General features: G+C 41.7%; 1 protein-coding gene across 2 annotated transcripts in view; it reads left to right on the forward strand.

Moving 5' to 3' along the window:
* Positions 1 to 22,913, forward strand: part of OPHN1 (oligophrenin 1) — a 489,623-nt gene that overhangs the window by 460,747 nt on the left and 5,963 nt on the right. Inside the window, exons 21-23 of one of the 2 annotated variants that reach the window (XM_006082933.3) lie at positions 8,055 to 8,369; positions 20,745 to 20,904; positions 22,171 to 22,221. In XM_006082933.3, coding sequence (XP_006082995.1) covers positions 8,055 to 8,369; positions 20,745 to 20,904; positions 22,171 to 22,221 — 526 coding nt within the window. The remainder of the gene's footprint in view (positions 1 to 8,054; positions 8,370 to 20,744; positions 20,905 to 22,170; positions 22,222 to 22,913) is intronic. The other variant, XM_006082934.3, reaches the window with a different exon arrangement.

A 22,913-nucleotide genomic window follows, 5' to 3' on the forward strand; every position in this document is an offset into this window, starting at 1 on the left:
TCATGTGTGTATGTGCATAACCCATGGACACAGATGGTAGGGTGGTGAGGGCTTGGGGGAGAAGGAGGGTTATAGAGGGCAATGGGGAGATTAGGGACATATGTAATACTTTCAACAATAAAGATTTTTAAAAATTCCAATGGCATTTCTCTTAAAAATAGAAAAAAAATTATTATAAAATTAATATGGTACCACAAAAGACCTCAAATAGCCAAAGCAATCTTGAAGAAAAACAAAGTTGGAGACATCACATTTTCTGATTTCAAAATATAGTACAAAGCTATAGTAATCAAAACAGTATAGTACTGGCATAAAACGGATATTTCGACCAATGAAACAGAATAATGAGCCCAGAAATAAATACAACATTTATGGTCCCTTGATCTTTAACAAAATTGCCAAGAATACAGTGGATAGCCACATGCAAAAGAGAGAAATTGGACCTTTACCTCACACCATGTACAAAAATCAACTCAAAATGTATTAGACTTAAGTGTAAGACCCATAACTGTGAAACTACTAGAAGAAAACATAGGGGGAAAGCTCCATGAAATTGGTCTGGGTAGTGATTTTTCTTTTTGTTTTGCATATGATACCCAAACCACCAGCAACAAAAGGAAAATAGACAAATGTGATTGCGTCAAACTAAAAAGGTTCTGCATAGCAAAGGAAACTATCAACAGAATGAAAGACAACCTACAGAATAGAAGCTATTTGCATACCACATTATCTGATAAGGGGTTAATATCCAAAATATGTAAGGAGCTCACACAACTCAATAAAAAATAACTCAAATTTTAATAGATCAAAGGATCTGATTAGATATTTCTCAAAACAAGACATGTAAATAGCCAACAGTTATATGGAGAATGCTCAACTTACCTAATTATCAATGAAAAGCAAATCAAATTCCCAATGAGATATCACCTCACACTTGTTAGGGTGGCTAGTACCAAAAAGACAAAATACAAGTGTTGATGAGGATATAAAGAAAAGGGAACTCTTATACACTGTTGGTGGGAATGTAAATTGGTACAGTCATTATGGAAAGAGTATGGATATTTCTTGAAAAACTGAAAATAGAACTGGGGTATATATCCAAAGGAAATGAAATCAATATCTCAAATAGATATCTGCACTTTCATGTTAATTACAGCATTATTCACACTAATGAAAATAAAGAAATAACCTTGTGCCCATAGATAGATGAATGGATAAAGAAAATGTGGGAGATACACACACACACACAGACACACAATGGAATACTATTCAGTATTTAAAAAGAGATGGAAATCCTCTTATTTAGGAAAACAGGGATAAACCTAGAGAAACTTATGATAAATGAAATAAGCCAAGGACAGGCAGACCAATAATACTGGATGGTCTCACTTAGATGTGGAATCTGAAAGTCAAATTCATAGAAGCACAGAATAAAGTAATGGTTGCCAGGGACTTGGAGAGATGGTGAATGAGAAGGTGTTGATCAAAAGGTACAAAAGTCAATTTATGCACAATGAATAAGTTCTGGATAGGTAAGGTATAGCATTGTGTCTATGGTTAATAATACTGTTGTGTACTTGACATTTGAAGAGAGTAGGTCTTAAATATTCTCATCACATAAAAAAAATCAGTAACTGTGTTAGGTGATGGATATTAATTAACTTGATTGTTGTATTCATTTCACAATATATATCCCTGTATCAAAACATTGTATTGTGTACGTAAATATATACATTTTTTCCCTTTTTGCTCAATCTCTCCATGCACCCTCCCCCAATGACTAGCAGCCTACTCTCTACCCATGAGTCAATTTTTGTCAATTATATTTCAATAAATTTTGAGAGAAATTCCCCCAAAATGCATGGGTAGGGTCCCTAAGCCTGGCCAGCTATCAGGGCCAATCTGTGGGGCAACTGGCAGGGTGATGGCGGGGGGTGCTGGTACTTGCCTTGGCCTGCCTGGTGCTGCCCGCTCACTGGCCTCGCCTCCCCCCCGCCCCCCGCTGCTGCCACTGGTCACCTCCCTCTGTGGGAGCGATGGCGGGGGGGGGGGGTGGTGCTGCGCCTTGGCTGACCTGTTGAGTGTCTTCTCCCTGGTGGTCAGTGTGTGTCACAGTGACTGGTTGTTCCACAGTTTGGTTGATTTACATATTAGGCTTTTATTAGAAAGGATAGTCATTATGTTGTACATGAGCTATATAGACTTATTCATACTATATAACTGCCACTTGTTACCCTTAGACCAACATCTCCCTGTTCCCCAAGCCCTTCCCAGCCCCTGGTAATTACCATTCTTCTCTTTGTTTCTATGTAGTCAACATTTTAGATTCCACATATCAATGAGGTTATGCAGTCTTTTTTTTTTTTTGTCTTTTTTTTATCTGGCCTATTTCACTTGGCATAATGTCTTCCAGGTTCATCCATATTGTTGCAAATGGCCAGATATCCCTCTTTTTTAAAGCTAAATGTCAAATTTCTTTATTCATTCACCTGTTGAGTAACACTTAAGTTGTGTCCATTACTTATTATCTTTTGAATTATACACATGCTAAGTGGGCATGAATTCATTCTCATTTAGTGCTCATCACTTACTGTATGAGGTAGGTATCTAATAGTGAAGGTATTGGAGGTTTAGATAGGGTGAATAGTTTGCCTGATTCCCACAGCTACTAAATAACAGAGCAGCAATTTGCTTTCATCTTATTCCAGAGCTCAGTTGTGTATTATAATATTGTAATTCTTATACCATCTAAATGCTATTCTAAGAAGGAGCCACTCCTTATACTCACCACAGTTCTTTTCCAGTAGAATTTCATTGTTTTCCCCCAAACTTTTTATTATACTTATATGTAGTGCTTTAGTGAGTCATTCCACCATCATCATGGGCTCCTTCACATCCCCATATATAAGCTCTGTTCATCCACCCCCTTAACATCTCTTGAATCTGTCTGTTTTTGCTGCTACTACTCCAGTTAGGTCTTTCTCATCAGCAGTCCCTTATCTGGTCTTTTTACCTCTAGTTTCTCTAATCTGCTATACTTTTCATAATGAATATAAAGGGATATTCTAAAAATACATATAATAATGCCATTTCTCTGCAAAAAGTTATGGTCCTCTGCACCCCAATGGTAAAGTTCATATTCTTGAGCATGGCATTCATGTTCTATATTATGGCATTCATGATATAGCCCCAACCCACCTTAACAATCTCATATCCAGCTACTCACATTTTTCATCTAAAATAGGTTTCTATGATCAAACCACACTGAACTTTTTATTTTAATTTTATATTTTCTTAGACAAACCATGATATTTTACTCCTCCAAGTTCTGTTTGAAATCTCCCTTTCCTTTATTCCACTTACTGTAATCCTTCAAGTGCCAGCTGAAATGTGACCTATTTTTCAAAGTGTTCTCCAGCCCATCAGACAGAATTAGCACTGTCCTCCTCATAGCACTTATTTTCATGATTCTGCTTATATTTTAATAATTGATGTATTTATCTTGCTGGGCTAGTGTGAAGCCTCTCAAAGCTCCTCCCCACTACTTGCCCACACATAGAAGAGAGGCCTCCCTGTCTGATAAGGATTCACTCCCAAGTCTCTGCAGTTTCTGAATTTGGTCTGTGTGTTTTTATTTGAAAATAGATGTCTCGTCAGGGGGATGATACTGAACTCTTATTATCTGAAGGAACAATGAAGTCTCTCTTCAGAAAGAGAGTGGACTTTGGAAACAGACTTCAAGTTTTGAAAACTAGTTCTGCCACACTGGTTTTGTAACCGTGAGCCTCTTAGTGCCTTAGATTCCTCATCTGTAAAAAGGGACTAATAAGAGTTCACTACTTTAGCCCTGCTGGTTTGGCTCAGTGGATAGAACGTTGGCCTATGGACTGAAGGGTCCCAGGTTCAATTCTGGTAAAGGGCACATGCCCTGGTTGTGGGCTCGATCTCCAGTGAGGGGTGTGCAGGAGGCAGCCGGTCAACGATTCTCTCTCATTGTTGATGTTTCTCTCTCTCCCTCTCCATTCCTCTCTGAAATCAATACAAATATATTTTTTAAAAAAGAGTTTACTATTTTATAGACTAGTTTTGAAGATTACATGAGATAATCCATGTAAAATATTTACAACAGGGACTGGCATAGAGAAAGTGCTCAAATAATGGCATCTGTTAGTATTACCATTGTTGTTACTGTCATTATTATAATTGCCATTTTGTCATTATTTTTCAGCATATCCCAGAACTTGGAAATGGTTACCCTGGCAGAAGGACAAAAGTCCTCATCACTTTTATCATTCCATCCCCTATTTTTGTGAGCTAAGAAAAGATCCTTCCTATGTGGAAGTGACACTGTGTAGGTGCACACCTCAATGAAACTATACTCTCTTATACTGTATTGAGATGGTGATGATACTGTTATGACCTGTAAGACACAGCTTACCCCTGTTGTGTCCCCTAAAGGAGAACAGGGATGTAATTTTCTAGGGTCTCTCCACCAGAAGAAGAAAGTATTCAGATGGAAACAAGTAACTGAGATATTGGGTCTAAAGCATATGGGAGAAGGATTTCATGTCACTATTTATGTCATTGTTTTGAGAGGGTAAATGTGCTTGCAGTTACTCCTAAGTGCTGGATGTTTAAAGGTGGCCTCTGCTTCAAAGCATGTCCTGGAAGCACATGATCTAGTTACATGGCAGTCCTGTGTTTATGTCCCTACTGATATTTATGAGCCTTTGCTAATTATTTTTATTTGGTTGCTCTAGTGTGATAGCAATTATATGAGGGTTAAGAAAAGTAGGATCATGTATCTACCCTAGACCAGAGTAGGGGAACTATAGATGAACTCCTCTTGGCCCTGAACCCTATGGTGATGGCAGTGATTGGTGACAGGTTCCAAGGAGAACAAAACTCTCTGGCTGAAAAAGTCTTTGCAGAAAACTTAGCCCTTCCTCCCCAGATGGAAACTGTTGCCTCACTGCCTACTTGAAGCATAATAGTATAAATAATAACTAACAATTATTGCGTGTATATTATGTGCCAGGCACTGAAATAAATTTACCATCTCATATAATCCTCACCACAACCTAGAGAGGTAGGTACGGTTATTATTCCTATTTCTCTGTGGAGAAAGTTTGAGGTAGAGAGATATTATGAACTTACCTAAGATCCCACAGTTAGTAAGAAGCAGAACTAAAAATCAGTCCTGGGCACCTAGCTCCAGAGCCTGCATTTCTTTTTTTTTTTTAAATCCTCACCTGAGATATGTTGTGTTTTTATTATTACTAGAGGCCCGGTGAACAAAAATTTGTGCACTCAGGGGGATCCCTCAGCCTGTGCCCTCTTGCAGTCTGGGACCGCTCGGGGGATGACCACCTGTTGGCTTAAGCCCACTCACTGGGGGATTGGGCCTAAGCTCACAGTCAGACATTCCTCTGGCAGCCCAGAAGCCCTTGGGGGATGTCCACTTGCCAGCGGGGAGCAGGCCTAAGCTACAGTCGGACATCCTTAGCACTGCTGAGGAGGCGGGAGAGGCTCCCACCACCACCACTGTACTGGCAGCCATAAGCTTGGCTTGTGGCTGAGCAGAGCTCCCCCTGTGGGAGCGCATTGAGCATCTGCCCCCTGGTGGTCAATGTGTGTCATAGTTGACCAGTCATTCCCAGTCGTTCTGCTGTTAGGGTCAATTTGCATATTACCCTTTTATTATATAGGAGTGCCTGGCCAGCCTGGGTGAGGGGCTGATGGCTGTTTATAGACTGGCCACAGCCCCTTCAGGGTGGGGGTCCCCGCTGGGGTGCTTGGCCAGCCTGGGTGAGGGGCTGATGGCTGTTTGCAGGCTGGCCACAGGCCCTTCAGGGTAGGGGTTCCCCCTGGGGTGCCTGACCAGCCTGGGTGAGGGGCTGATGGCTGTTTTCAGGCTGGCCACACCCCCTTCAGGGTGGGGGGGTCCTGCTGGGGTGCCTGGCCAGCCTGGGTGAGGGGCTGATGGCTGTTTGCAGGTTGGCCACAGCCCCTTCAGGGTGGGGGGTCCTGCTGAGGTGCCTGGCCAGTCTGTCTGGGTGAGGGGCTGATGACTGTTTGCAGGCTGGCCACAACCCCCAGCCACCGAAGCTCCCAGTGGAGGCTGGCTGGAAGCAGGTATCTGGGATTTATTTGTCTTCTATAATTGAAACTTTGTTGCCATGAGCGGAGGCCGCAGCCGGCTCAGGCCCGGTGGGAAGCTTGGCTTCCTCCATCACCCAGGCAACCAAGCCTCCTGCTTGCTCCAACTCTGTGGCTGCCGGCCGCCATCTTGGTTGGGTTAATTTGCATATAGTTGCTCTGATTGGCTGGTGGGCGTGGCTTGGGGCATAGCGAAGGTATGGTCAATTAGCATCTTTGTCTTTTATTAGTGTAGATTATTATTGCTTTTGAGAAGGAGAGAGAGAAAGAGAGAGATCAATCAGTTGCCTCTTTTACATGCCCCAACCAGGAATTGAACTCACAACTTCGGTATGTGCCCTGACTGGAAATAGAACCCACAACCTTTTAATGTTCTAACCAACTGAGCCACCCAGCCAGGGCCAAAGCCTGCATTTCTTTTATTATTATTATTATTAATTTCTAAGCCTGCATTTCTTTTAAAATTTTCTTTTTTTTTTAAATTCTCTGTACCTGCCATTTTATTTTATTTTTTTAAAATTATTTGTTGAAAGTTTTACATATGTCTTCTTCCCCCCCCACCGCTCCCTCATTGACCTCTCCCAGGCTGCTCCTGCCTCCCAGCACATACCCCTACCCCCTATTGTCCGTGTCCATTGGTCATGCTCATATACATGGATGCAAGTCCTTTGGCTGATCTCTTACCTCACCTCCCTTCCCTCCCCTGCCTTCCTTCTGAAGTTTGACAGTCTGTTTGATGCCTCTATAGCATTTTCTTTATGGTGCATTTTGATCATAAACAGAAGATGAAAAAAATAGTTTAACTTACTCCCCATGTACCTATTACCCAGCTTTGACTTTTCCCACCCCACACCCAGTTGTGTTCCATCTACACCCCTACTCAGTGCCCCATGATGACATTATGACATTTTATCCATAAATGTTTCAGTATGTCTCTCTAAAAGATTAGCCTTCCTTTTACTCAAAATCACAATGCATCATCATACCTAAAAGAAAATAAAAAACAAAACAGTAATTCCTTTAAATTACTACCTATGTAATTAATTTTCACACTGTCATTTTCTCATATTTAATGTTTTTAAAAATCAGGATCCAAGTACGATACATGTATTACAATTGGTTGACATGTCTCTTAGGTCTCATTTAACTGACCAGAAGCTCTGTTCTTAACCACTATACTCTGATACAGGTTCTCTGTTACTAAGGAAGGTGATTTTAGAGGACTACATTAACTTCTTAAAATTCATTTTCAAAATTTTGCATGTATTTGTGTAAGTTAATTTTTCTAGGGAGAGTATCCCTGGTTCTCATTACAGTCTCAAAGCTTTAAGTAAGTAAGACTCAGAACAACTGAAAAGCATGTACCAAATACTATATTTTTTCAACTGTCACAGGGAATTGTATATACCACAAAAGCTAGACGATCATAAAATGGCAAGTTGAGTTTTGTTTTCTATGAAGATGAAGAAAGAAGTTAAATTCTGTTAAGTTTATTAACTTGAAATTTGAGAGGTCTTTACAAATTACGTTTGAGGTCAATAGAATTGGTTAAGGAGTAATTGATGTTTCTTTTAAAAATTTAATAGAATATATAATTGATTGATGACTCTTAAGTTCCTTTTGAATAAAGCATCTTGGTAGATTGTGGTTTTATTGTGAATTGTAGTGGTGAAAATCATACTCAGTACTTGAATTCCCTATCTGATGTGACTTGTGACTCCATGTGAATTGGTACAGGTAGAGACTGATTTTTTAGGATATTGTTGATTTGATCCATAATAATAGCTCCTTTGCAAATGTGTACAATTTTTCAATTGTATGCATGTATACAGGTACAAAATGAAAAGGTGATAAAGATTATCACTAACCTTACTCTTTGCACCAACTTTTCCTAGATAAAATCCAACATCAAACACCCAATGGTACTGTCATCAACAGTATAGAAATCCCCAAACCACCACAATACCCCAACCTGCCTATTCAGAAGAGTGGGGAACCTGATCCTGGGAGAAAGTCCCCAAGCAGACTTGCTTCAGATGGCAAATTGGAGTCCTGCCCCGAGGTGGACGTGGGGAAATTGGTGTCTAGGCTGCAGGATGGAGGAGGGAGCAAGGCCACCAATGGACCTGTGTCAGGCTCTGGGCCCACCAAGGCCTCCTCTTTCCACATAAAGAGACCAGCTCCTCGGCCCCTAGTTCATCACAAGGAGGGTAAGTGCTTGGGAATCCCATGGGAACCAAAACTGAACCCAACTACTTCGCACTTTGAGATCTTTCTGAAATTGGAGACATATAAGTAGAAATTGGTTACATTTAACTACCACTAATATTGGAATGGTAGACAAGAACATAAAAATCATTCACAATAATTGCTAGAATATAAGCTTCATGAGGGTAGGGAATTTTAACTTCTTTTATTTACCTTTATATCCCATGTGCTTAGAACAATGCTTAACTGTCCCATAGTAGGAACTCTTTATTTGTGGAGTAATTTAAAATAATTATATTATTTATTATTATTATTTTTGTTACTGTTGCCATTTATTAGGTATCTGCTATGTGCCTGGCATTGCAGTGGGCACTGACATGCTCTTTTTGATCCTCACAACCATACTGTGAAGAATGTATTATTATTGTTTTCTTTTCTACTGGAAATATGAGGTTCCTAGTGATAAGTGACTTGCCAAAGTCTACTAACTGGCAGAGCTATGTTCTAAATCTTACCAAGTCTTGTAGGCACCAAATCCTTTGTTTTTTTCAATAAGGCACAAGTATCACTTTACCTTTTTATAAGAAGCTTGGAATCTGTGAACTATTATTTTCTTACTAGAGGCCCGATGCATGAAAATCATGCAAGAGTAGGCCTTCTTTCCCCCAGCTGCTGGCATCGGCTTTCCTCTGACACCAGGACCCGGGCTTCCCTGTGGCTGCTGGCAGGCACCTGGGACCCGGGCTTCCCTCGCAGTCCTGGCTTCGTCCGGAAGGTCATCCGGAAGGATGTCCAGATGGATGTCCAGTCCAATTAGCATACTATGCATTTACTAGAGGCCCGGTGCACAAAAATTTGTGCACTCTGGGGGGTGGGTCCCCTCAGCCCAGCCTGTGCCCTCTCGCAGTCTGGGACCCCTCGGGGGATGACCGCCTGCAGGCTTAGGCCCACTCCCTGGGGGATTGGGCCTAAGCTCACAGAAATCCCTCTGGCAGCCTGGGAGCCCTCCTGGGATGTCCACTTGCCAGCAGGGAGCAGGCATAAGCTGCAGTCGGACATCCTTAGCGCTGCTGAGGAGGTGGGAGAGGTTCCCACCACCACCGCTGTACTGGCAGCCGTCAGCCTGGCTTGTGGCTGAGCAGAGCTCCCCCTGTGGGAGCGCACTGACCACCAGGGGGCAGCTCCTGCATTGAGCATCTGTCCCCTGGTGGTCAGTGTGTGTCATAGTGACCAGTCATTCCCAGTCATTCTGCTGGTAGGGTCAATTTGCATATTACCCTTTTATTATATAGGAGTGCCTGGCCAGCCTGGCTGAGGGGCTGATGGCTGTTTGCAGGCTGGCCATGGCTCCCAGCCACCCAAGCTCCCAGTGGAGGCTGGCTGGAAGCAGGTATCTGGGATTTATTTGTCTTCTATAATTGAAACTTTGTTGCCATGAGCGGAGGCCACAGCCGGCTCAGAGCAGGCGGTAAGCTTGACTTCCTCTATCGCCTGGGCAACCAAGCCTCCTGCTTGCTCCAGCTCCGTGGCTGCCAGCTGCCATCTTGGTTGGGTTAATTTGCATATAGTCGCTCTGTTTGCCTGGTGGGCATGGCTTAGGGTGTAGCAAAGGTACGGTCAATTAGCATCTTTGTCTTTTATTATTGTAGATTATTATAGATTCTTACTCTCCAGTTTTGTAGAAATAAGAACAAAAGAGCCACAACTTCTGCAAAACACCCAGCAATTCCACTTCTGGGAATTTATACGTAGAAACCTAAAACACTAATTCAAAAGTATATATGCACCCCTATGTTCATTATAGCATTAATTACAATAGCTAAGAACTGGAAACAGCCCAAGTGCCCATCAGTAAATGAGTAGGTAAAAAAGCTGTGGTACATTTACACCAGGGGTCCTCAAACTTTTTAAACAGGGGGCCAGTTCACTGTCCCTCAGACCATTGGAGGGCCGGACTATAGTTTTAAAAAAAACTATGAACAAATTCCTATGCACACTGCACATATCTTATTTTGAAGTAAAAAAACAAAATGGGAACAAATACAATATTTGTATTTGCATGTGGCCCACGGGCTGTAGTTTGAGGACCCCTGATTTACACAATAGAATACTACACAGCTGCAAAAAAGTAAGAACTCTTACCATTTGCAACAGCATGGATGGATCTGGAGAGTATCATGCTAAGTTAAATAAGCCAATCAGAAAAAAGACAAGTGCCATATGATTTCACTCATATGTGGAATTTGATGAACAAACTGAACTAACAAGCAAAATAGAGACAGGTTCATAGATAAAGAGCAGGCAGACAGCTCTGGTAGAGGGCAGGGTGTGTTAGGGAGTTCAGGGATTGAGCAAAATAGAAAAGAGGAAGAATTCATGGACATAGACAATAGTGTGATAATTGTGGCGGGGGTGGAGGTGGAAGAGAGTGTAGGGGGATAAATGGTAATGGAAAATAATAAAATAAATAAAGAAAAATGACAAATTCATGATGTTGCTGGATTCTGCATGTTTAATTGGCTACATCATATGGAGAGTCATGAAGGGAGTTTGGGACTAATCCAGTGGAAATTTGGGGAGAATATAAATCTATCAAAACAATATGGTATAATGGAAAGAATATGGACTTTGATAGCACCCAGGCTTAGATCCAAACCCTGATTCTTTTACTTAGATAACCTTCTAAAAATGTGCCTTATGTTTTACATCCTGCTCTGTTCCAAAGACAATTTAAGGCATTTCACAATATAGAAAAATATAAGTACTTTAAAATAGTAATAATTTATTTAATAAACAAATGTTTATTGAGTACTTACTGTGTGCCTGGCCCCATTCTAGGTATTGAGGGTGTTAAAGTGAATAAGACATATAGGTATCAGGGCTTAGCTAACTATGGCCTCAAGTGGTTATAAAAACTCAACAGAAAAATTATATATCATAACACATGAAAATTATATGAAATTCAAATTTCCATGTCCAAGGAAATATGCTCCTTCATTTACATATTTCCTAGAGCTGTTTTTGCACTACAGTAGCAGTATTGAGTAGTGGAGACTCTGTGGCCTGAAAAGCCTAAAATTCTAGAGTATAGGTAAGAAAAGTTAAGGCCAAGAAGGTGAAAAGGTATAATTGTAGGAAGATGGAAAGAATGGAATTAGTACACAAAATGTTTGTCGTGAAGCCTTATACACTTGCTTTAGCATTTGGCTCCAAACTTTCTTGAGAAAATAAAAAGGGGAGAAAAAAACCCTCGATGGTTATATAATTCCAAGTTCTTAAGGTGACAGCAAGCCAGTTGTTCAAGAAAAGCATAACTCTTCTGCTTTTGAGAATAGAAAATGTTTCTAAGAAGCATTTTCGCCCATGGATGGTTGTATATAACAGCCTCAGCATGAGTTGATGACATTGTCTCAGGGCACAATTCAGTAAAAGCTATTCTGTGGGGGATCCAATAAGATTTTCCCTAAGTAACTGACTCTGCATTCTCTAGCTCAACACACTGAAGCATCTGTATTGTTATAGTTAAGTTATTTAACCTCTTTGCACCTAAGTTTCCATGCCTATAAATGAGAAAAACAGCTCACTCCACAGAATTATTACTAGGGTTAAAAATGAATAACAATATTCAAAATATGTTATTATTTCCCTCCCTTTGCCCTTTCCCTCTGTAAGACTTGCCTCTTCTGGGAAGCAGCCAAGTAAGGCCAGACTTCTATGTAGACATCTGCTTCAATTTATAAGTCATATATTGACCTTCACATCAGTCTAGTAGAGAGTTGTGTAACTTAGCTTATGTTCATCACAGTAAAGTTTGTCTTGCCTGTCGCCAACCCTTAAGGTCAGCCAGATCCTATCTTCTCAGCACAAACAGTAACTTAGCCCTCCCTATCAGTTCCGCCTCCACCATCTTCTGCTGCAAAGTTAAATCCCAGGGGCATTCCCCTCTTCCCCTTCCTCCACAGTCCTGCCCCACGCTGCTGGTGGTCACTGCTCTGATCTAATTGTTTACGTTAATGAAAGTACTGACCTGACTGTCCAGTGTTAGCCAGACGATTTAAATTTCTGCCACAGAATTGCCTGGCTTTGCTTGCTGCCTAAGGCTAGTGTGATGCAGCTTTTTTTCAAAGTTTCATGCCTCTAGCTTTGGTTACAGAAAGCATAACGGAGGCAGTAGTTTTAGCCTTGATCAAAAATTAATCAAACCTCTGGTGTTGCCTCTTTGAACCTTGCTCACTTCTACTTTCTACTTTCTCCCTTCCTCCCATTTTGGCTCCCACTCCAGTGATAGATTCCAGGCATAAGTACGGATATCAATTAAACCAAAGCTGCAAAAAGCTCTCTGACTCTGAGCTATAAGACAACAGCTTGAATGGCAGTGTCTGAGGGCAGGAGCTGTCATCTCAGCAGACCTACCTTGCAGTTGTCACTCTCCTTCGCCTGTGTTGTTCAGAGCTTTGCCTATCATCCTGAGAGTCAGTGCACAGGCCTCATTGCTTTAGTGATCCAACTATGCCACTGTCCTGTCCCTTACCTTCACCCCTTGCATTGATCCAATATTTGAGTGGACTTGATAGTCTCCAAATTTTTTCTTAGCAATTAAAAATAGCAAAAACAAGGGGCATGCTAAATTGCTTTGTTCCATGCAAGTCAACTTCACAATAAGATCAATATTGTTTGCTGATGTAGTTTTGCCAAGGGTCCTTTTCTATTCCTGACATGGAACTGGATACTTTCTCTACTTCTGTTACATGTAATCATGTGATAGTCCTATGATGTAGGCTTTGTTCCCCCCATTTCATAGATAGAGAAACCAAGGCTCAGAGAAGTGAATTAAGTTGCCCAGCCACCCAGTTTGTAAGATGTAGAGATAAGACTTGAACCCAGACTTCTTGAGTACCACATTATTTTTTTCTTTATTGATTAAGGTATTATATATGTGTCCCTACCCCTGATTGCCCCCACCCTCCCATTTGTGCCCTCACCTCACTAATGTCTGTGTCCATTGGAGTACCACATTCTTATTTCTTAAGTGGCTATAGCTACCTTCCTCTTTCTGTTTTCTAAGAACCATTCATTTGGGGAAAGCAAAATAATACAAGCCCAATTTCCTCCCTTCCTTTGATGTTACTACCTGTTACCAGGCCTGGCTTTGGAAAGGGTATTTGTGTAGCTACTACATTGGGACTTTGGGCTTTCCTTTGGGGAATGGAAGGACAAGACATATTCTTGCATGTATTTGTTTATTTATTCAGACATAGTGCTATGCAATGGGACAGATGAAGATGAAAGTCCATGGTCCCTGCCTTTCAAAGGTTCATGGTGAGGCTGGCATGTAAGCAGTCAGTTGCAGTCTAGTGTGATCCATGTTCCTAGTGGGGGTGAGAAAAAATTCCAGTAGGAGCATAGGGCAAGCCCTTCACTCTATCTGAGGTTCTGAGGTAAAAGTTGGGAATATATCCACACTGGGACCCTATACCATATGGATTTAGGGGGCCTTCTTAGCTCTTTCCCTCTGTCTCATGGGAGAGAAAAGACTGCATTGTGATGGCATGCTCTTGGGCTTGGAGAAATAGTGCTTGTTAGGCCTTATTCAGACACAGGGCCATTGGTTCTCCACTGGAGTGACTTATGAGTGGCATTTGCATCTCCTCTAAAAGTATTAGTAATAGACTTGCTCTTGCAGTAATGGGTTGTGCTAGCCATTAATCCAGGTTTTCTTGTTTGGACTCATTATGCTTTAATTATCTACTGTGTTTGGTTTTCATTCTCTGCCTTCTCTGAAGCCTAACTTCAGATTGATCCAAAAGGGTAATTAGTGGCTAAAAGAGATAAGATGCTTTTAGGTAAGTATGGGCAGTATCATAGAAAGAAAGATATAACTCTAGAAGACTGGGGGGATCTACACGAGGAAACAATCTCCCCTTATTCTGTGTTCTCAGTTTGGGTGTAGATTGGTATAAGAAAAGGTAGAAGAAGTTGGTTAAGGTTGAAGATTGATAGCCTAAGAAATCTATGAATGTTAAGATTTTTTGGTTATAGTCATTTGACAGAGAATTGGGAGGGAGAGAACAAATTGGGTTGGAGAGGGAGGTCAGATTTATAGTAAAAGTCAGGTTGTGGACTAAGGTTGAAAAGAAATTAATAGGAACTACAGTTTGGTAGAAAGACCATAGGCTCAAAAACTTAGTGAAGTCTTGGATACGACTTATGCTCCAGAGTCGCCCAGATTTTATTTTGAATCCTCCCTCATGCTAGGTATGGGACATTGGACAAGCCATAATCTCTGTAAAATGAAGATAATTGTGCCCATAGGATTTCTGTAACAATGAACTATCTATGTGCTTGGCACATAATGTGTATTCAGTAAAATGGCAGCAGTTGCTTTGCTTTTATAAGAATCTAATTACTAACTACATAATCTTAGGTAAACTTCACTTCTTTGAGCCAGTTTTCTCAACTGTAAGTGGGGACAATGTCTACATTGCAGACATGGTTTTTGTGATGTTTCATTAAATTTGATATACAAGACATCTGGTAATAGAAGTTCAAAAAATGATAATGGGTGGGTGGGTGACATCTTCCCAGGAAATGGCAGGCATGGAAAATGATAGATGTATAACCTTCCATATTTTGGAGCCTATGAAAATAAGCCTAGGCCTCAAATATGGATGCTGTAAAAGAGCTCAGATCTACTCTTTCCACCTTCAACCTGTCTCTGACCATGCCAAAAACACCCAGAAAGAGGACCATTGTTGAGGGGAAGAGGCAAGGAAGGATTCTTAGCTCTCCCTCAAGGTCCAGCTCAGATCCTATTCCTTCTATGGAGCCTTCTGACAATCTTGCCCCAGGGAATTCTCCTTTACCTTACTTATTTTGGGCACCCAAGTTTGGACCTCTAATGTGGATGCAGAGTTACAGTTTTCACATATTTCCAATGAGTGTGACTTCATTCTCCAACTCAGTTTTAAGCCTCTGGAGGTGAAGTCTATGTTAGATCATTTGTGTGCATTTCTTATGAGAGCATAAGGCTGGGGACAAAAGCTCTCAAGCAAAATCCAATATTTTGAACACCTTTTTATTTAGGTTTCAAAATAGCCCTGAAATGTGGGTATATCATTGTTTGTATGTATCACAGATGGCACAAGTGGGGACTTAAAGAGGGAATGAAAGCTTTTTTCATTGTCCCTTTAATGGGAATAACTAGATTTTTCTTTACTCAATACTTTTTAAATGCCAGTTGCATGCTAAGCAATTTACTTGGGCCTTTTGTGAATACAGAGATAAATCCTATCTGGAACAGAGCAGGTGTTCAGTAAAAAGGTAACTAAAGTTATACCAGTTATTTTATTATCATTACCACTATTATTATTACTACTAACTAGGGGCCCAGTGCACGAATTCGTGCACCTTGAAAGGAACTGTGGGCCGCAAGGTTGTGGTGGGCACAGGGGCGGGTCTCGGCCCCTCCTCCATGCTCCCACCCAGCTCCTCCCACCACAGCCCCGGTCCCCTCTCTGCCTGCTGCCACATCCATGCGCTGGCAGCACCAGCCCTGCTCACACCCACTGACAGTGGAGCGATTGGGGCTGGCACCAGCAGCAGGTGCAAGGGGGGGCTGGTACCATCAGTGGGTGTGACCAGAGGCTGCTGCCCTGATTACCCCTCAGTAGCAAGGGGAGGTGGAGAAGCGTTCAGGGGCAATTGGGGCCAGCAGCCACCGCTCACACCCGCTGATGGTGCCAAGCTATCAGGACCAGCACCGGGCACCGGCAGCGGGTGAGAGCGGAAGCTCTGGCACTGGCAGCGGGTGCGAGCAGGGCCCGTGCCAGCAGCAGGTGCAAGCGCTGGGCAGGACCATGGGGCATGGGAGCAAAGAATTTTCAGTAACCACCAGAGGCTTGCCCAGATGACAGTGACTGGTGTTGCACCTTGGTCTGGTACCCCTGCTCACCTGCTCCACCATCCTGCCACAGCCGACACCTGCCATGTTCCATGCTCTGCTGCCTGCTGCCAATGTTCTGTGCATGCCCCTGGTGGACTGCTGACTCCCAACCGCTCACCTGCTTGCTTGCCTGATTGCCCCTAACCGCTTCTGCCTGCCAGCCTGATCACCCCTAACCACTCCCCTGCCAGCCTGATCGATGCCCAACTGCCCTCCCCTGCCAGCCTGGTCGCCCCCAACTGCCTTCTCTTGTAGGCCTGGTTGCCCCCAACTGCCCTCCCCTGCAGGCCTGGTCCCCCCCAACTGCCCTCCCCTGCCAGCCTGGTCGCCCCTAACTGCCCTCCCCTGCGGGCCTGGTCCCCCCCCATTGGCCTCCCCTGCTGGCCTGATGGCCCACAAATGCCCTCCCCTGCTGGCCATCTTGTGGTGGCCATCTTGTGATTATATGGGGGCGGCCATCTTTGACCACATGGGGGCAGCCATCTTGTGCGAGGGCATGATGGTCAATTGGCATATTACCTCTTTATTATATAGGATATAAAACCCTATTATGCAAATAGACCGAATGGTGTAACAACTGAACAATAGGTTGCTATGATGTCTGCTGAACACCAGGCTTCTAGTATATAGATAATAATAAAACAGCAGACACTGGGAAGAACAGTGGATGCAGATATAGGAGATAGGGCTTCCAATCATCACTCTACCGCTTACATATGTGATTGTGGGTGAGTCAGTTCACCTTTCCAAACCTCAGATTCCTTCTTTTTTAAAAAATATATTTTTATTGATTTCAGAGAGGGAGTGGGAGAGAGAGATAAGAGCATCAGTGATGAGAGAGAATCATCAATTGGCTGCCTTATGCATGCCCCACAGTGGGGATGGAGCCCACAACTGGGGCATGTGCCCTGACCACGAATCGAACTGAGATCTCCTGGTTCATAGGTTGACGCTCTACCACTGAGCCACATCAACTGAATTCAGTTTCTTTCTTTTTAAAATGGAGACAGTAAGTAAGATCCGTCTGTTCTTTCCTTCCAAGCTTATTGTGAACACCAAATAGTTTTCTGGGAGAGTGCTTTGAGTGGTATAAAGTAAGTTAGAAAAATTAGATTACTATTTGGGTCATTTTTTTTCAGAGTACCTAGCTTGATGCTAAGGATAATAGCTTGTCCAGAAATGTAAGACACAGTCTAGATGGGGAGACAGAATTTGTATGTGTGTATGTGAATAGTACCTGTTTCATTCCTCCACTAGGATATCAATCACACTTTATTATTATTGTTTCTTTTCATATATGTCTCCCTCATTAGAATGGCTAGCTGGAGGGACTAAAAAACCCATATGACAATATATAGCACTTCATGAGTGTTTACATGGATGGGAATTAGCTATGCCAGGTGGAGTGTTCAGAGAGCTAAGATTTGAGCTGAGTGTTGAGGAATGGTTACAATACAGTTAAGAGATGAGAATAGGAGCATGTATCAAACAAGAAGCAGGACAGAGTGTGACACTTACTTACTCCTGATGTATGCTAGGCATTCTCTATTGGCTACCTAATTTAGTATTTACAATCATCTTGTGAGGAGGGATTATTATACCCACTTCCCAGGTGAAGAAATTTATACTCAAAGAGGTGAAATAACTGCCCAGGGTCCCAGAGCTTGGAAGTAGCAGAACATGGCCTCAAAGACATGTCTACCCAACTCCATATTCTCTGTAGTTATAGTCTAGAATTAGTGCCTGGGATGATAATTCGAGACTAAATCAGGGGGCCTTGAATTTATGTTAAGGAATTTGAACTTTATTCTGTACATAGTCACTGGGAAGATCTTTAAGGAGGAGAAAAACTGTAAAAATACTTAGGGTAAATCTTATAACAGTATTAAAATATTAAAGTTAATATTTTTACATTTACCTTAAATTTTTTATAGAGGAAATCTTAATGAATATAAAGATCTAACACCCTTGCATAGTTGTGCATGTGTCTATTTCCATATTGTGTCCATCAGGCCATGATTATTTTTGTGGACATTTTTTACTTATATTATTTTACTAGAGGCCCATTGCATGAAGAGATTCGTGCAATAGGCCTTCCTTCCCCTGGCTGCCGGCTCCAGTTTTCCTCCAGCACCTGGAACCCAGGCCTTCGCTCCAACCGCAGTGGAAAAGCCAAGCCTGGAGGCTTCTCTGCTCTGAACAGCACGGAGAAGCCAAGCCTCTTCAGTCTTCAGTCGTCTTCAGTCTTCGCTTGGGCGGAGCCTTCAGTCTTCGCCCTGTGCCTGCATATGCAAATTAACCACCATCTTTGCTGGGTTAATTTGCATACTCATCCTGATTGGCTGGTGGGCGTAGCGGAGTGACACCAATTTGCATGTTTCTCTTTTATTAGCGTAGATATGCATATATTTTTTTATCTGGCCCAAGTCCTTGTCAGTTCATACATAACACGTTTTGGTTAAATGCTTGTAAGCATTGACTCATTTGTTTGGGTCTGACTTTTTGCTGTTAAGAAACATGTATTCTTCCGATTGTTTTCTTTTCTTTTTTTAAATTTAAATTCTTTATTGTTGACAGTATTACATATGTCTCTTCCCATTCCCCCCCCCCCCCCAATTGACCTCTCTTGGCCGCTTCCGCTGCCCAGCCCATATCCCCGTCCTCCTACTGTCTGTGTCCTTTGGTTATGCTTATATTCATGCATACAAGTCCTTTGGTTGATCTCTAACCCCCTTACCCTTCCCTGACTTCCCTCTGAGGTTTGATGGTCTGTTGGATGCTTCTATAGCTCTGGATCTATTTTTGTTCATCAGTTTATCTTGTTCATTATATTCTACAAATGAGTGACATCATGTGATATTTACCTTTCTCCATCTGGCTTATTTCGCTTAGCATAATGCTCTCCAGGACTATCCATGCTGTTGTGAATGTTTAGAGCTCTTTCTTTTTATAGCAGCATAGTATTCCATTGTGTAGATGTACCACTCATCTGCTGATGGGCACTTGGGCTGTTTCCAAATCTTAGCTATTGTAAATTGTGCTACTATGAACATAAGGGTGCATATATACTTGCTGATTGGTGTTTCTGTTTTCTTGGGATGCATTCCTAGAAGTGGGATTACTGGGTCAAATGGGAGTTTCATTTTTAATTTTTTGAGAAAATGCCATACTGTTTTCCACAGTGGCTACAACACTCTGTATTCTCACCAGCAGTGCATGAGGATTGTTGTTGTTTTAATTTCTTTTCTTTGGGTTAAATTCCTTTGGATCTTATCCCCAAAGTGGATCAACTTGATCACTAAGTATGAAATGTCTCACCTATATGATTTTGCATTTCATCCACACTGCTGCAAGATAGAATAAGCCCGGTGTACAGTGCCACCAAATATTTGTAAGTGCATCCATTTTACCATACTTTTGCCAGAAACGTCTTATAAAAATTATGTATATTTAGCCCTGGCTGGTTTGGCTCAGTGGATAGAGCATTGGCCTGCATACTGAAGGGTACCGGGTTCAATTCTGGTCAAGGGCATGTGCCTGGGTTGTGGGCTTGATCCCTATTGGGGGTGTGTGTGTGCGGGAGGCAACCAATGATTCTCTCTCATCATTGATGTTTCTATCTCTCTCTCCCTCTCCCTTCCTCTTTGAAATCAATAAGAACATTTTAAAAAATTATGTATATTTATTTTCTACAGACTGACCTGGAAACTGGAGACAGAGGTAGGAAGGCAAGTTAAGAGGCTGATACAAGAGTCAAGACCTAAGTGAAAAAAGCTTGAGTTTTGATGATGATGAATTTAACAAATTGAAATTTATCATCAAACATTGACTAAGCACCTACTGTGTGCCTGGCACTGTACTAAACATATAGTATGTAATTAAAATATCTCAATATCTTTGTAAAATACTATATTATTGGTATTAATTATACATATAAGGAAACTGAGACTCAGAAAATTGTTGTGAATACCCTAGGTCAGTGGTCGGCAAACTCATTAGTCAACAGAGCCAAATATCAACAGTATAACGATTGAAATTTCTTTTGAGAACCAAATTTTTTAAACTTAAACTATATAGGTAGGTACATTGTTATTAACTTAATTAGGGTACTCCTAAGGTTTAGGAAGAGCCACACTCAAGGGGCCAAAGAGCCGCATGTGGCTCACCAGCCGCAGTTTGCTGACCACGGCCCTAGGTCACAAAAATACAAACTTCAGAGCTGATTTTCAAACACAGGTGCCTCCATATATAACTGCTGGAAGAATTATAAAGAAACAAAAATCCAGAGTTGTTAGTGACCAAAGAGAAATGATGCCAAAGGAGATGGCCTAGATAGCTTTGGTATTGTGTAGTTTTCCGTTTGGATAACCATCAAAGTTTTTTATATTCCATTTGGATAACCATCAAAGTTTTTTATATTGTTTTTTTCTTCCAGGAGACTCTGACAGTTTCAGCAAAGTGTGGCCTCCAGGAGAAAAGCCAACCATCATCCGTCCCCCAGTGAGACCTCCAGATCCTTTCTGCCGGGCAGCTACTCCCCAGAAAACAAAGCCAGATATTGTAGTTGGCAATGCAGGGGAAATCCCATCATCTGTGTAAGTGGGGTTATTCTTCATCCTTGACCTCAGGCCAAACTTAGGCCACCAGGAAGGCTTTCAGGATTACCATTATGGTTTTGAAGGGTGTACAGTGCACAATCCTAGGCCTCATTCACTTCATAGTCTAGGGAAATGCACAGACCAGCTCTGTTCAGTGTTCTACTCTACACTGAAGGCTGAGAGATTTCCCCAAAGCTGACGAGCTTGAACCTTAGTGCCTAATAAGAGAACCATTGTTTCTAGCTATATTGATGTCTGATGGGTGGTAAGATTACCTTCTGTTTTCATGCTCCCTTGGCTCTGGAATTTTTCTTTTTTTCTTGTTATTGCTACTGGTTTTAAAAGTAATTTAATGAACAGATTCATTCATTGTACTTATGCCTTGAGGTGCTTTTTTTTTAAAGCGAGGCATGACTTTTAAAAAATCTTCCAAAATGACTCAGCTTCTCCAGAGAACCTCTTGCAGGGTATGAGCTGAGCTGATGTCCCACACATTACCTGAGGCTGGGCTGCAAACCAAGGAGCCAGAGGTAAAGCTTCCATAGCCAAACTGGCTGGCCTCTCCTCAGTCATTGCCTGAGACCCCTCTCAGGATATTTCCTCCTGGTGTTTCTTTTTTTGTCTCTCTTGTTTTCCATAATTGTAAAATCAGGCAATTTTTATTTTATTTATTTTTAATATGTTTTTATTGATATTAGAGAGAAGAGAAGGGAGAGAAAAAGAGAGAGAAGCATTGATGTGAGAGAGAAACATCAATTGGCTGCCTCCTGCACGCCCCCTACTGGGGATTGAACCTGCAACTCAGTCATGTGCCCTGACGAGGAATCGAACTGGTGACCTTCATTGCAGCACGACCAACTGAGCCACACCAGCCAGGGCATGGAACCAATTTTTTAAAAGCTTTCGCCATTTTGACTAATTAGCTAAGTGTATTTACACAATGCCAAACATTATACTTTGAAACGTAGGACTTGTTTCACTTATTTCTCCCAAGAATAGCCTGAATGGGCAACGTACTTAGACCATTCTGAACCAACAGGTAGCAAGAGATATCAACCATAGAACTGAGGGTGCCTATTATCCCTGAACCATTTCACATTCTCATATTTGGGTTTTTCCCTCAGACCCAAGTTCTTTGTAAGGTAAGGCAGACCCTGGCATTGATGGCCCATCTGGTTCATATTTTCTTGTTCTTTCATTGGCCATTAGTTCTCATAGAAATTCCAAATCAATTCATGGGACTTGGTTGGCTTCTGTTTACAGGGTGGCTTCCAGGACCAGGTTCTTTGAAACAGCTTCTCGGAAAATAGGAAGGTAAGAAACAGGTGACTGAAGAAAAACAAAATAACTTTTTAATGAATGTATCATAAGCATCTCATTTGCTCTTTTATATTCTCTTTTTCTCTTTCTCTGTATTTCTGTCTCTGTCTCTGTTTGTCCCTTCCTTTCCCACAACTCTGTCTCCATCTGTCACCCTGTATTTTAATCTTTTTTTCTCTATCTTTTGTCACTTTTATTTGTCTCTCATGCACTCTGTTTCTTTCAGTGTCTCTGTCATTCTCAGTCTCTATCAGTCTCTCTTTGTGTTTTTCTACTTATGTCTGTTTCTGTCTTTGTCCCTCTGTCTCACTGTTTCACTATTTTTATTTTGCTATCTCTCTCTCCTCATGTCTTTCTTTCTTTATCTGTCTCTGTACGTTGTATCTTTGCCTCCCTGACTGCCTTTCCATACCTTACTCTTTCTGCCTCTCTCTCTCTCTCTCTCTCTCTCTCTCTCTCTCTCTCTCTCTCTCTCAGCACTCACATGCCAAGCAGTATTATAAAAACATTGCACTCAATGTAGGTCTTATTTTTTGTTAGTTTACTTTTTTACACCTATTATATTCTTAAGGGGAAGCTAGCAAGAATATATAGAATGCAACACTCTAACATAAACAGCCTTAGAAAAATATAGCCCTAATTTCAGAGGTAAACATTCTACTTAGGTGATTGTTCTCATATTAGCT

This window comes from Myotis lucifugus, unplaced genomic scaffold (genome assembly GCF_000147115.1).
Source record: "Myotis lucifugus unplaced genomic scaffold, Myoluc2.0 scaffold_4, whole genome shotgun sequence".
Taxonomy (NCBI): domain Eukaryota; kingdom Metazoa; phylum Chordata; class Mammalia; order Chiroptera; family Vespertilionidae; genus Myotis; species Myotis lucifugus.